At 39.0% G+C, this 16365-nt stretch overlaps 2 protein-coding genes across 3 annotated transcripts in view; one reads left to right on the forward strand and one right to left on the reverse strand.

The window, feature by feature from the left end:
* Window positions 1-887: 887 nt before the first annotated feature.
* Window positions 888-11978, forward strand: gng10 (guanine nucleotide binding protein (G protein), gamma 10). The gene is given in 3 exon segments (NM_001205012.1): window positions 888-1061; window positions 6443-6593; window positions 11829-11978. Coding segments are annotated over 2 exon segments (207 nt in total). The 5' UTR covers window positions 888-980; the 3' UTR covers window positions 6569-6593; window positions 11829-11978.
* A 1302-nt stretch (window positions 11979-13280) lies between these two features.
* Window positions 13281-16365, reverse strand: part of shoc1 (shortage in chiasmata 1) — a 50476-nt gene continuing 47391 nt past the window's right edge. For both annotated transcript variants that reach the window (XM_031906521.1, XM_031906526.1), the window contains 2 exons: window positions 14776-15586; window positions 13281-13514 (listed from right to left, as the gene is read on the reverse strand). In XM_031906521.1, the coding sequence (XP_031762381.1) occupies window positions 13414-13514; window positions 14776-15586 (912 nt within the window). In that variant the 3' untranslated portion in view covers window positions 13281-13413. The remainder of the gene's footprint in view (window positions 13515-14775; window positions 15587-16365) is intronic.

Here is a 16365-nt window from a genome sequence, read left to right on the forward strand (position 1 = left end):
GCTTTTATACAGGTCATGGTACTGATGACAGAAATTACAAGCACTGATTATAAATAATGACCTCACTAAGCACTGTTTTAAGGATATAATTTACAGGATTTTCATGTTTAAATGTGTTTAAAGTGGCATAAGGTCACTCAGTCGGCCCCCAAACACAAATGATAACCTGAACTCTCAGCCACCGCCCGTACCATGCACCTGACCCCTTCTCCCATGCTTAAGGCAGACAAGCACATACAAGAATAATAGTATGAGGGGTGGTAGCAAGGGTGCCCTAGGCAACCTGTGCATGTTTTTTGTACTTGCATATATGAGATGTGCACATAAATATCCCTGGACAGTGTTGCTACACAGGGAATTAGTTTCCTTCTCAGCAAATACAAAGCACATTGGTTATTATGAGCTATGGCATATAACACGTATTATTTTACAGTTTATACATATTGTTATGAAGTGGATTTACCTTCATATACCACTTTGCATATACCAAATATGACCTGCAAATATGATTTGCATATATCCCACTTATTATTTTACAGCTCATACATATTGTTATGAGGTGGATTTTGGCTACAGGTCAGTTGGGCAGAAAAATGCAACTTCTAACACAAGATCATTAGTAGAGCATTTATTAGTTTTCACTTTCTTCCTGGAACTCTTCTTGCCTCTTTAAACATTGTGCTTTTTCTGCCTACAGCACTCAACTCAATTTTCATTTGCTGCTTTTGAATGCGCAGTCCCACTAGTTGCCAGAAGATGGCTCCCTAAATAACTGTGACACGGAACACTGGACCCTGGGAGCTGCATTACTTTGAGGGCTGCAGGATGGGTAGGAGGGTTGGAGTCAGTTTAGGAGTTTAGAAGCTTGTGAGATCATTTCCTGCCACAGATATCTCCAGGGATCACAACTCAGTGTTGCAGCAGGAGCTGGGTGCAGCTTTCATCATTACTAAACTAACTGTGCATCCCCCCTGGCATAGATGTCTTCCAACTCTAACTTCAGTACAATGCAGAGAGTGGTGGAGCAGCTGAGGCTGGAGGCTAGTGTAGAACGGATTAAGGTAAGGAGACCCAGCTGATGCAGAGAGAAACTTCCTTTGCTTATGTACATTCCCTACTAATCAGTTAATTAGGTTATTTACACCTTTTATAAGTATATTAATTTTGTTTTAGTAGACACTTTTTATTGTTGTTTACATGCTGGGCACCCTTACCCTTGATGCCCCTCACCTACATATTGTGAGTGCTGTAAAGTTAAGTGCTTCTTCTCAAGCTAACGGGCAAATGAATGTTATTTTCTGTATATATTTATAAAAGGATATGCACAGTGCTTGAACCCGCTTCTGCTAAAACTAGACTACAACTCCCAGCATCCACTGACAAAGGTGATGGGATTTATAGCTCATAAGAATGGCAATAGCTTGCAGTTGCCCCTGTGTCTCTCACATCTGTATTGTGCCATTGTCATTTTGAAGCCCTTTATTTCTAAATGTTCCAGACATTTCTATTGCAGTTTTCCTTTCTGTCACACAGAGGAAAAAAACTTTTTTTTTTCCTCAAAATTTTCCAAAGGACTTTACCCCTGTAATTACTGGTTAGAGCAGCTTGCTGCAGTGTTTAACTGACGTTCAAGGCACGGCTCAGGAAACTAAAGCCACATCCACAAGTCATTTGCTTCCATATCAGACTTAATTTTACCTCTAAGCATTCAGAAATAGACACTAATTGTAGTTCCTGCATAGGGAGCAATGTCTTACCAGCATGAAGGCCAAATTTTTCTCTGCCTCAGATATAGAGGAAGCAGACCCTGCAGCTTCTGGAGGAGCCCAGTGGGGCACTGACTGATAAACTGTTTCAATATGGGGTTATGAACAAATGTTCTATTCTCAATGTTAAAGGGGTAGTTCACCTTTAAGTTTAGTAATAGTATGTTACAACAATTCTTAGCAACTTTGAAATTGGTCTTCATTCTTTATTCTTTTTAGTTCTCAAATTATTTACATTTTTCTTCTGACTGGGGGTCATTGACCCCAGATGCCAACACAACTACTGCTTTGTGAGGCTACAATTTTATTGTTAATGATACTTTTTATTACTTATCTTATTATTCAGGCCTCTCCTATATTCCAATCTCTCACTCACAGTACTGGTTGCTAGTGTAATTTGGTCCCTAGCAACCATATGCTGCTGAAATGCCAATCTGTAAAGCTGCCAAACAAAAGGCAAAATAATAAAAAAAAAAAACACACATAATAAGACCAATTGCAAATTCTCCCAAAAAAGCACCTTCTACAGCATGCTAAAAGGTAAACAACTCCTTTAAGCAGGGGTCCAAAAATTATTTTACTAACTTCGAGATACACAATCTTGTAGATTGTAAGCTCTTTTGGGCAGGGCCCTCTTCACCTCTTGTATCGGTTATTGATTGCTTTATATGTTACTCTGTATGTGCAATGTATGAAACCCACTTATTGTACAGCGCTGCGGAATATGTTGTCGCTTTATAAATAAATGTTAATAATAATAATACCTCAGGGCTAGGCAAAAGGGCGGTAAATTAACTAAATAGGACAAAAAGTGCCCCATGGTAACCAATTAGCAGTTAGTTTAATAAAGTGAATGAAAGCAGATTGCTATTAATGTTCTGTGAATTCCCCTCTTATTGTGTTATGGGTGCTACGTGGTGGGGGAGCCGGTAATTTCTGTGCTCTTGTGCCAAACTATTTATACTTCCATTAGTAGAATTAAAGTGCAGATATGGCCCTTATTTTGGTATAGTGTTGTTGTTATAGCAACTTTGTTGAATAAAACTAATATAATTTAAGTGGCCCAGGTCAGGCCTTTGGCCATCTTAGTTTGGCAGCTGTGCATGGGAAAGAATTAGAAGCAGCTGGGAGATGGAGTGTCACAAAGATATGGTGTCTGTCTGAGGGTTAGGTTACAGGGCTTCTATACCTCAGACAGTAGGCCTTAGACAGTAGCAAAAGTGAGGAAAAGAAGGCGTGCTTGTGTTTAGTACATCAGGAGGAATTCTAGCTATTAGACGGAAAGGAATGCTCTCTAGTTTCTTGTGGATAATTGTATCTTGGGTGCTCCCAAGCAAGAGCTGAATTCTGTGTATGTGTTAAGAAATATATGCATGTTATGTGTGTGTGTGTGCACACTGGTGTCATAATTTACACAACACAGAGGAACATTGCTATTGGTAGTTATTCTTGCACCATACATCCTCCAAAGCCGACCAATAGGTTCCCTGTTTGCCAATAAATTCTCTTGTCGGTATTGAGCTCTAATGTTCTGCTAGGAATTGTAGCGAAGTTATAGTTGGCGCCTACTAAATGCCAGAAATGACAGCAGTTAGAACGTTTTCTGATTCACATCAAGACTCAAGTACAAGTGTGTGAATTTTGACACACTGGTTGCAATAGTGTCAAGCACATTTTACCCTAAAGGGGACCAAAATTATGCTGGAAAGGAACACCGTGTTGTGAGTAAAAAAAAAATAAAAAATGCAGTAATCAGTAATTGCATCTGAAAATGCACTTTGCACACTGCTCATCCAAAATGATAATTGGTAGGATCAGGCTAGTCAAGTACAGCAGAAAGGGAGCTGCCCTTGCTAAGTTCCAACAGAAAATTGGTCTGACGTTACACAGTGAGTCCACTCTGCTGCCAGCCAAGTTACAAAATGGCCTACTGTCATGCAGGAGGTTACCAATACCAAAAGAATTATGCGTGTGTTCCCCCTGCTTGGGGCAAGTAGTGCTACACAAGGCTGGAGTCATTAACACGGAATATCACTTAAAGGAGAAGTAAAGGTATCAGTTGTGGGGAAAGGGGATGGACAAAAGTGCATGTAATAGCTTACCTGGGACCGTGTGCCATGCCTATCTAAAAATTGGACAGGCTTGGGGTACTAGTCACCATCTACTTTTCACCATTTTCTATACTTTTTTGTCTTTCCTTCTCCTTTAAAAAGTCAAGTAACTAGCTTAGATGTTAGCTTGCTGACTAGCTATCTGACATTACATTACAGTTTACAACCTCCTCCTTTTACCATTTAATGTGACAGTTTTGTTAGCAGGAGCCCATTAAGTAAGGGGGTTATCTGTGCTTAGTTAGCCAGACAGACTGCACTGTCTTCATGTGCAGTTGTTTTCCTGAATGTATTGGATGCAATTTATTTTTTCTTATATAACATTTCCCATTTTTCCTGTACTTGTGTGTAAGTATTTTATTGAGACTCCCCAAGGTATATCCACTGGACCCAATTAGCTATAAAAACCTTGCAGGTAAGTGTCAGGTTTCTCAATCTCTCCCACAATACAGCAGAGGGTTACAACATGCAGAAGTGCCCTGTGTATGCTGAGTAATGTAGTTACACAACATGTCTGCCTCCAGTATTATTCAACATTGTGTTGTATTTCTTTAGTGGCAAAAGAGAGGAAGTTGCTGTTTATCAGGAGCCACAAGCTTCTGCAAAACATTATACAACTGTGTGACACTGTAATGTCAACATAGACTACAAATTGATGCAGCAAGTCAATTATCTACTTTAGTTAGGTCTTATACACTTTTTATTATCCCTTTCATGACTGCTATATGCAGTAGCATAGCTACCATATGGCTTGGGGGGGGGGGGTGCTCCTGCATTATGTTATCACCCCCAGACCCTTTTGCTGCTTAAACTTGAAAGCTCAAAACAAGCAAGTGTGCAGGGAACTGCTTGCTGGGGCCTCTGAATATTTTTGCAGTGGCCCTGTCTCTTCAAGCTATGCCACTGGCTTTGTGAAAATATATCCATATCCTGAAACTCTTTGTATATTGTTTTCAGTCACCCACCAATGCCTTGCCTGTTTGTTACTGCAATGACTTCTGGCTTGAGATTTTATAGTACTGGTATGGGATGCGTTATCCCGAAACCTGTTATCCAGAAAGCTCAGAATAATGGGAAGGCCATTTCCCATAGACTCCATTTTAATCAAATAATTTACATTTTTAAAACAAATTTTCTTTTTCTGTGTAATAATACCTTGTATTTGATTGTAACTAAGCTACATGGATACATATTGGTAGCAAAACAATCCTTTTGTGTTTAATGTTTAAAGGGTTACGGTATGGAGATCCAAATTACAGAAAGACCCCTTATCTGTCCCCAAGCATTCTGAATAACAGGTCCTATTCTTGTACAAGGATGTCCCAAGGAATGCTTTTTCTGTATTTGGTTATGCCATTGCTCACAGAGGGCAGTGGAACCCGGTGGCATTTATATTTACAAAGTTGTCTTTATACTATAAACACATGTGGGAGATAAAATGTTGTAAAATTTGCATTTAAAGAAAAAACAAGTTGGGGACATGTGTACAGTGATCAAATTCTAAGTTATCACAACTCACCCCCCCCCCCCATCATTTGTCTGTTTAAGATCATGTGATTAAAGCAGTTTTTTCAGACCATGCTAAAATTAATAAAAAAAGGAGAACATCCAGATAAGATGCATAATGGGGAAGTTCTCATATGATTATGTTAATCAGATCTTAAAACCATTTATAGCACAGCAGCTTGGCACAGAGATAGATCTCCTGACCTGTGGCTGCTGTAGCACAAACAGTAAATAGCTGTCAGAGCCTTGGGGGGGTGAGGGTTATTGAAGGGACTTGTGCATTATGGAGAACACCCACGGCCTAAAGGCATCTCTTTGCAACAATCACGGGATTGTATCTGGAACACCAACGGAACCATGAGAAGGGATAAGAAGAGCAGGGGTAACAATGGGTTATTGTCTGACCTACAAATTTGTCGTTTTACACTCATGGGTATGATCAGAAAAAGACCCCAAAATGGTACAAAGAACGGAAATCAAATAAAAACTGCTATTGTTAGCACTGAGAATAAGGTTTCTCTTCTTGCCAATGGCAAAAAGTCACTGGAAATATTTGATGGCACACAAGGTGCATTTGGAGCTGCGTTTCTCAAAGAAGCTGGTGCCCAAAATCACCCCTCTATTGATTTACATTGTGATCGGCAGTCAGACAATAGTAGCACCCCATTCCCAGGTTACTGACGCTTAAAAGTATTGTTAATTTAACTTAATATTTTGGCTGTTTAAAATTGTGGAGCTCAAAGCACCTGAAGGGACCTCATGTGCCGTTACACCTAGGGTATGTTTTAACCCCTTAATGGAATCTGCATAATTTTGGGCAGTTTCATGTAGGAAATTCTTTGCAGCCATACACATAGCCATGGCAGCTAGTCCGGATAAAAATTGGGCCAATTGACCAACATCCTCTACTTGTACATATTTAGCCTGATGCATGTACAATGCAATGTAGTTAATGACCTCTGCAATGCATTTTAATATAATAATTTAAGGCCTAGTGTGTAACCTTTTGGTGGAAAGTGGAGAATGTTTTAACGTATAATTACATGTATTTGTATGTAGGTCTCTCAGGCGGCAGCAGAGCTTCAGCAGTATTGCATGCAGAACGCTTGTAAGGATGCGCTGTTGGTGGGAATGCCTGCTGGAAGCAACCCATTCCGTGAGCCAAGGTCCTGTGCATTGCTCTGAACAACCCCTGCCCTCTGTCACTAATGTAAGTATTGGTATACTGTATTGATGAAACCAAACACACATATAATAGACAAGAGCTTATGATATACAGTAAAATGTATTATGTTTGTCACTTTCTGATTTCTTAGAGTAAAAAATAAAAATATATACTTTAATCATGAAACCTCTAGACTTGAGAAAAAAAGAAACCCCTGGTCCCAGACATTATCCATATATTTCATAGTGGGTTGTGCATTATCCATTATACTTTAAACGGATAGCAATGTATGTCCATATTGAGTATTTTTTCCCCCTTCAGTATATTTCAAAGAAGAGAATCCAGTGACATCAAAATCATAAAAAATGAATAGCATGTTTGCACCCAGCAATTGCTGAATTATGTGTGTGCAAAATTGTGTGCTTGTATACATACGCAGTGAAAAACACTGGATATCCGTTGAGAAGGCCACCATTTTGCTGACTTTCAAAAGTGGCTTATTAGCAACTATGTATGGCCAGTTTCAGACCTGATTGATATAGGCCTAACTGATAATGCAATAACGTATTATGTGGGTGCCATTTGATATTTGTTAATTTCTCTATTATTCCCATAGAGCACATAATTACAGGACAAACACAATAGCTCAGAGCAGCCTTCCTAGTCCTCATATAGATAGTTTACAATTCAAATTCGCAAACCTTTTACATTTCAAATGAACAAATCTTGCTGTCTGTGGATTTGCTTTACATAGGACATAGTCCTTATTGCATGTCATAATTATAATTGTAGTACACTGTCCCTTCCCATTTAGTATGGCTAAAGGTGGACAAAGGCAAGTATTGTATGTTAGTTCTTTTATGGGAATTGTTACTTTCATTAAATGAGACAAACTTGGCTCTGATATTCTGGTACGTGAGCCTGCTATTACTGTGCTCATGTGAGCAGCCTTTTTAGGAAATAGTTGTTAAGCCCTGCAGGTACAGTCCAATGGGGTCAGACTTGAGGATCTGCAATCACATGTTCATTCTCTAATAATAAGAACTTTATGTAAGGAGGAAATAAATTCCTTGCTTGAAGTAATAACTCTTCATCCATTTACTCACACAGATACAGTTTATTTTTTCACTCTACTGCTTTTAATGGATGTTCTGTGTATGTATAATTATTTAATTATAGCTATTTTTTAGAGAACAATAAATGGCTTCCTCTCCCTCAAACTCAAAACCAGTAGCCCAAAGTTAAGTCAAACTTCAAATACCTTTAGGTACAATACACAAAATATTAAATAATAGTCTGGCCCTTTCATTTACAATTTAAGAAACATCAAATATTAACTATTAAGTTAATATGAGAAACCTCTAAAAGCAATAAATGAGAAGTTCATAAATCATTTCTCATATTAAGTTAATTAAGCTGTATACTTCAATATATAAAGGTAGAAAAACACCCAAGTTGAAACGTTCTATTTACTGCAACTAAAATATCAACAATAAATGATCCATAGATAAAACTCCAGTAAATTTGTAGGTGTTTTGGAAAAAATATATATAAAAAGAACATTTTCAGCAATAGCTAAACCTTCAGAGCTGACTAGGGGCCCACATCAAGGGAAGAGACACAAGAACACCACTATTATGACCCACTCCCCCTTCTTCCATATCATAAATGCCCTTCCACACCCTGCTTACTATAAATTTACAGTTTTGCACAGGAAAAGTGGTCTGCAACCCTAGGATCTTCTGTAAAACAAGAGCTTTATTCCAGTTTGATTATAAAATCACCACAAGGCAAGGCCAAAAGCCTGACACGTTACGGGAGCATGTGCCCTTAATCATCGGCTAAATATCACATGGTGTTTTTAACTAACATTGGAGTTGGCATACTGTACATTATATTCATTGTATAATGTACTTTGTCCCTGTGGGCAAGCCAGTCAACCAACAGCCATCCCTATGTGGGGCACCGCTGCGCACAAACCCACCAAGCCAACTTCTTAAGCAACATATATTCTCTCTGCTGTCTGTTATATAGGGGGGGCAATGCTCATACCATCGTGCATGCAAGTGCCCCAGCAACACAAAGAACTGCTCCTTCATCTACTAAAAATACAATACCAAAATGCTCCATGCAAACTAAGCGTTCCCTGGGTTGTACAATGTTTCTAGGGGTGTATGTCACCTGTCCCTCTTCTTTACAGTCACAGTATCCTTCAACAGCACCTTCCCCAAATGAGTTTTCCTTTTATATTGTCAGTATCCAGTGCTGCAGCACCTTCCATCCTCCAGCTATATTAAGCTGAACATCCCCTCACCCTCGCTGGCATTCATCCATCCCAGACCATCATGCTACAGGCAGACAGACTCAGCCACAGAACACGTAGCAGTTTTGTGAACATTATTTCAGTTCCTTTTCCAGACCACAGAGCCATATTTATTTTATGCTTGCTTATTAAAGGAAAATTATACCCTCTGGAATGAATTTTTATCCAACAGATAGTTTATTATCATAATAATAGCTACTATTTTGTGATGCTCTGTGTGCCCCCTCAGTGATCACTTAAAAAAAATAATGCAGCTCTAACTGTAACAGGAAGAAGTGTGGGAGTAAAAGGCAGAACTTTGTCCATGCATTGGCTAATGTGATCTAACATGTGTGTGTGCTCTTGGTTTGTTTGCGTGTGCCGTGAATCCATGCCCAGACTAGCAATCTGTGGATTCTGGCAAATGCCAGAGGGGCTGCTGTAAGATGCCACAGGCAGTCACTATTTAATAGGCAGGTGAGGGGGGGGCTGTTTGGGACTCTGTATACTGCACCTACAAGGGCCTATTTTGAATCCCAGTCCAAGCCTGCGTGAATCATATAATCCTGGGGGGGGGGCTTTTAGTACATAAAATGGCAATTTTCTATTTAAGAATACCCAATGGCACATACAGTGGCTTGCAAAAGTATTCGGCCCCCTTGAACTTTTCCACATTTTGTCACATTACAGCCACAAACATGAATCAATTTTATTGGAATTCCACGTGAAAGACCAATACAAAGTGGTGTACACGTGAGAAGTGGAACGAAAATCATACATGATTCCAAACATTTTTTACAAATAAATAACTGCAAAGTGGGGTGTGCTTAATTATTCAGCCCCCTTTGGTCTGAGTGCATTCAGTTGCCCATAGACATTGCCTGATGAGTGCTAATGACTAAATAGAGTGCACCTGTGTGTAATCTAATGTCAGTACAAATACAGCTGCTCTGTGACGGCCTCAGAGGTTGTCTAAGAGAATATTGGGAGCAACAACACCATGAAGTCCAAAGAACACACCAGACAGGTCAGGGATAACGTTATTGAGAAATTTAAAGCAGGCTTAGGCTACAAAAAGATTTCCAAAGCCTTGAACATCCCACGGAGCACTGTTCAAGCAATCATTCAGAAATGGAAGGAGTATGGCACATCTGTAAACCTACCAAGACAAGGCCGTCCACCTAAACTCACAGGCCGAACAAGGAGAGCGCTGATCAGAAATGCAGCCAAGAGGCCCATGGTGACTCTGGACGAGCTGCAGAGATCTACAGCTCAGGTGGGGGAATCTGTCCATAGGACAACTATTAGTCGTGCACTGCACAAAGTTGGCCTTTATGGAAGAGTGGCAAGAAGAAAGCCATTGTTAACAGAAAACCATAAGAAGTCCCGTTTGCAGTTTGCCACAAGCCATGTGGGGGACACAGCAAACATGTGGAAGAAGGTGCTCTGGTCAGATGAGACCAAAATTGAACTTTTTGGCCAAAATGCAAAACGCTATGTGTGGCGGAAAACTAACACTGCACATCACTCTGAACACACCATCCCCACTGTCAAATATGGTGGTGGCAGCATCATGCTCTGGGGGTGCTTCTTTTCAGCAGGGACAGGGAAGCTGGTCAGAGTTGATGGGAAGATGGATGGAGCCAAATACAGGGCAATCTTGGAAGAAAACCTCTTGGAGTCTGCAAAAGACTTGAGACTGGGGCGGAGGTTCACCTTCCAGCAGGACAACAACCATAAACATAAAGCCAGGGCAACAATGGAATGGTTTAAAACAAAACATATCCATGTGTTAGAATGGCCCAGTCAAAGTCCAGATCTAAATCCAATCGAGAATCTGTGGCAAGATCTGAAAACTGCTGTTCACAAACGCTGTCCATCTAATCTGACTGAGCTGGAGCTGTTTTGCAAAGAAGAATGGGCAAGGATTTCAGTCTGTAGATGTGCAAAGCTGGTAGAGACATACCCTAAAAGACTGGCAGCTGTAATTGCAGCAAAAGGGGCTTCTACAAAGTATTGACTCAGGGGGCTGAATAATTACGCACACCCCACTTTGCAGTTATTTATTTGTAAAAAATGTTTGGAATCATGTATGATTTTCGTTCCACTTCTCACGTGTACACCACTTTGTATTGGTCTTTCACGTGGAATTCCAATAAAATTGATTCATGTTTGTGGCTGTAATGTGACAAAATGTGGAAAAGTTCAAGGGGGCCGAATACTTTTGCAAGCCACTGTACTACTGAAAAAATATATTTTTATGAAAATGGTTTATTTGTATGAAGTAGGGTTTTATATATGAGTTGTTTTATACAATATATTTTTAAAGAGACCTGCGTTATTGGGAGGGGGGGTATAACTTTCCTTTAAGACTAAGGTAGAGGGTGCTCCAGTACACTGCAAACCATACACACTCATCAGTAGCTCCACTGGTAGGCAACATAATGCCCATTAACACTTCCCATTCACATCAGCTGCAATGGCCCAAATCACAGTACGCTTGAATATGTTATTGCCCTTGAAGTGAATGGAAAGTGATTCTGGGTGTTTTGTTTAAACTGACAGATATGCTGCATTGCTAGATTAGGTTTTTAAACATGCCTGGTCCCAGAACCAGGTATCTCAGGTAAGTGAATCACTGGGGGGTGCCTAACATTTTGGAATCCATCAAGTGATTAAACCTTTCCTTCTCCTTTAAAATTATGTACAGTTAGTATATAGTATATAGCATATAAGGGGCAGTGTCAAAAAGTCCTAAACATATTCTCAAGTGGGCACCTATGCTAAAGTTGCTTTTTAAGTCACCTGTAAGATATCCACTATTTGTGTTCTGCCCATCTGTTGAAGGAAATCTGCATCACAGTCTTATCATGGTCAAAAAGATGAATTAAATGCAAAGCCAACGTTTTGGATGTTAACACCAATCTTCCCTGTTTTATATATAACATTATGAAACTGGTTGTTTTTATCTTTTTTAGGTCTGTAGCCCACTTCATGCCTTGAAAGAAGAATGCTTGCCTTCCCTGTGCCTTTCCAACTGATGTGGCAACATCCCTTTCCATATTTATTAATTATTTCATATGGTCTTTCATGGAATATTTTGGTAATATTTGCAAATAAAATTCTATGAAAATTTCGGTTTTTGGTTAATTTTTTTAGGTATCCAAACTGTTTTGGCTAGTTATAAATATTATGTTATTCTGAGAGAATGACTTTTAATAACTTTGAGAACCAACATTTAAGTAGATTTTTACAGTGTCTTACCGTTGGTTTGCCAGATATTGCATGGCACACTAAGGTTTATATACAAAACACAAACTGTAGTACCGTAGTAGTATAATAAAAAGAACACAAATACAAGAGTAGTGTAGAAATGATACCTATATTGGCTAACAATAAAAATACATTGCAAGCTTTCGGAGCTCTAAGGCTCCTTCATCAGGCAAAATACAAATGAAAACTGGAAAGGCACAACATTTATACTGTTAGATCAGAGAGAAGAATAAATTAGGAAGTTACAGATACATAGAGATAACTTGTGAAGATAATAAAAGTAATTAAGGTTTATTAGGGTGGGTTGTAAATAGTTCAGGGGTCTGGATTCAGTCAGGTCAGATAGTGTGACATGAAACCTGACCCCAAATTAAGGCCCTGTCTTAATGTGTTGAATAACTCTATACATTTGAATTCATAGATCTTCCTTTCTCGTTCAGTTCCAAATTTCCCTTTTAGAATTAACACCTTCATGTCCTGAAGGCTGTGGTCCTGATTGCAGAAGTGTTGTCCCACTGGTGTATCACACGCTTTGGTCTTGATCTTGTCTGTGATGTTTCATCCTTGTGCGTAGTTTTTGCCCTGTTTCTCAAATGTACATTCCTCCTGTAGGGCACTTAGTACATATGATCAAGTACACCACATTGGAGGAAGCACTTGAATAGCAGTTCTCATTTGTATTTTGCGTGATGAAAGGGCCTTAGAGCTCCGAAAGCTTGCAATGTATTTTTATTGTTAGCCAATATAGGTATCATTTCTACAATACTCTCGTATTTGTGTTCTTTTTATTATTTAAGGTTTATATATGAACACTGGACAAAGCTTTCTCCATGCTTTATTCAGTAAACATCATATTTACACATTTCTATCTTCTGCGGATCATCATCAAGACGTCATCGGCATGTCCTGATAACGAACCCCCAAATCAGTATCAAAATGAGTAGATGTGATACTTGTAACTGAATATTACAGATGTACCTATTAATATATATGCACACAATTATTTTTTATACTTGTACACACAACCCCGCAGTCTTGTGTTTCTATATGTTCATCGATCACCTTGTTTACTTAATAGCCTTTATATTTTACAGTATGGTATACATTATTCACGATAAAATGTATTCGTTTTAGCAGTACAATAAAGAGACCCTGGAAAGTGTGTAAATGGCTCTTTATTAGGAATGGTTAATAGCTATATTGTTCTGCTTAGGAGGTCACAGCAACATCAAACATACAGTGGTAAAGTCATAACATCAAGGAGATGAAGTCCACCTGAATATATGTCCTTCAGAAGAACTTTAGCCGAGTTTGTCCATCACATCGTCCTGGAATTCTTTCATATAAGAGCTTCCTTCTCTTGGGTTGAAATTGTTGGAAATATTGTTTTCCTGTTTTAAAACATAGTACAGATGAAAATCTCTAATGGTCTTGCATGGAACTGATCTTAAAGTCACACCTATTTTTAATATGCATAAATATTGAAATAAACCATTTGGGGGAAGGAGGGGGCTATATCCACTGCTATTTGACATTGAATTATGGATATATTACTCAGCATATCTAAGGAGCAGGGCTGCAATCAGGAACTGCGGGGCCCTGTACAAGTTATTTATATGGGTCTACCCTCAACACAAATGCACAGTACCAAAATTTTTGTTTATGTCCCTTGTGTGTGCTACAGAACGGTCAACTAGCAATTAGGTAGGTTTTGCCATACTCCCACTGAACATCAGAGCAACATATTTTAATCATAATCTATTTCCTTAGAAAAGCTATTTTATATATATTCCTTTTTTTTCCAAAAATTCTACTAGTCCTGCCCATCTATTCTACTTCCAGCTGCCTCCCTTCCTTTCCCAGGCTGTGCAGGGGAGCCAGCAGCACTCAGCAGACCTGCCGAAGATCCAGGGCAGGGGGCTGCATCTCTAGTGCAGAGAGCGCAATCAATAATAACCGAAAAATTTCAGCCCTTTATGTTACCAGGAGCACTTTTTGCCAACTCTGGTACTTTGTCAAAGGGGCTTTTGTGCTCTGAAAAGTTGCATGTTTTGCCCTCCTTTATTTGCTTTGAGTGCTGGTGCTTACTTTTGTTTGGATTGTTTGGGAGGGTGCCAAGGGTGTCCAGGTAAGATTCCTTTTTTACTACTTTGCTGAGCACTGCCACTTGAGACAAGGTTTTTACCTTGCCTCAAGGTAGCAGCCCCCCTGGTAGCCCGGCTGACTTGATAGGAAACTGAAAACTGTCTTTGCTTGTCTGAATACAGGGCTGCAATTGGCTATCACCCTCCTACTGTACTTCTCTCAAGGTCTGTTAGAACACACCCACTACTGATTTGAGACACAGACAGGGACCATGGCGGATCTATGGAGATCTCCAATAAAGGGGCCATTTTTATATTAATAAAAAAGATCATTTTTAGCCCAGAATGAAACCAGCACTATGTAGAATTCATTATTGCCTACAGGATTGGGGTGGATTTTCAGTTATGCTATATGTCTCCTTTAACACCGGAACCTAGTAAATTATTCCCTAAATAAGGGCATTTTAGGCAAGGGCAAAGGAAAACTGAAAAAAATGATTTATTGTGATGATGCTGAAACCTTATAATTTACAAGTAAAAGATTAAAAACATAATAGAATATGCCTACCTCTTGATTTCTCTGCATCTGTTAAGCTGGTATTTTCAGCATTGCTTAAGTCATAGCATACTTTTGATATATGGGCAAGACAAAATGCCTCAGTTCTTTGATTTGGAGTATACAAGGCTCTTGGCTTTTCTGAAGGCAGAAACACAGCATCTGATAATTCCTTTGGGTTGTACATTGGAGTTTGACTTGGCTTTGGGCTAAATAAGTCTGTAAAGAAGCTCTTTTCATTAGGATGCAAACGTTGTGAATCTTGCCTAGTTCCGTGATTACCTTTGGAAAGATGGTACCCGAAATCTTGATTGTAGTCCTCTGCATCTTTAGCAAAAGCTGTAACACCGAAGTTTCCTTTAGAATATAAAGACATATGGGGCTGTGTTTTTTTGGGTTGGTAAGGATTAATGTCACCTTCTGTCTCTGTGTGAAATGAAGACATTGATGTACCCACTCTCAAAAATGAATAATTTCTTCTTTCCACACTGCTAACAACAGGATGGTTTTTACTCAACATATTTGATTCATTTGCATTGGACTGAATAGTTTGTGTCTCCGAGCATCCGAATAGTTCTTTAAAAGAGACACTTTTTGTTGTGGCTGCTGCTAAAATATCTTCATAAGCATTAATGGCAGCTGCGCTGGAGGTCTGACTGTTGCCAAGTGTTTGGCTATTTGAGCTATCATGTATATTATCAGCAGTTACTGGAGCTGGGACATGGTCATTATCCGTCTGTACACAACTGTCTGTTACATGTGACATATCTTGTTCCTGGGAGGAAGCCCTTAACCGATGTAAGGAAGTAATTTCAGTGAAATGCTGGAAAAAATTACAGTATTGCATTAAAATATGCTTCTTGCTAATTGGCTGATATAGGTGAATACACCTTTATCAAACTTTGAACCTTTCAATACATAACCCCATAAGAGTTTAAACTTTTCTGCCTCCTCCTCCTCACTAGTTTGCCTTTAAACTATATGTCATGATATAGACATTGGTATTCTAAGACTATTTGCAATTGGTCTTCATTTTGAATTTTTTGTCATGGTTTTTCATATATTTAGCTTTTTTTCAGCAGCTCTTCAGTTTGGTATTTCAGCAGTTATATGGTTGCTAGGGTGCAACCAGGCAATGATTTGAACAAGAGTTTGAAATATACTGTAAATCATAAAAAAATTGAAGACGCTGAACTTCCCCTTTAAGTTGAGGGTTAGGAAGGGGAGTGGAATGGGCTGCAAGTTAAGGGCTCCCATCTAAGGGAGATCAGATGCTTTAAATAATGAATCTCCTTTAAGTGAAGCAACTCTTCAAAGCTAATGTATTATTATATTTCTCTGATATTCATAGCTTTATGCCTATTTGACATCTAAACTTCCTTATAGAGGCTGACCTGATGACCATACAATGCTGTAGATAACCATTACTGATCAGCAATTACATTTATATTTAATAAGTCTGCTACAAGTTAGAAAAGTAAAAAACAATCTGATTAGTTTCTATGAGAAACCATACTGGTACAAATGCACACCTCATCCTCTAATGATGTACTGTAAAGGGCTTGTAGCTGGGCTAGTTAAGCACTGTATCAGTAATATGTT

Source organism: Xenopus tropicalis, chromosome 1 (assembly GCF_000004195.4).
Source record: "Xenopus tropicalis strain Nigerian chromosome 1, UCB_Xtro_10.0, whole genome shotgun sequence".
Lineage (NCBI taxonomy): Eukaryota > Metazoa > Chordata > Amphibia > Anura > Pipidae > Xenopus > Xenopus tropicalis.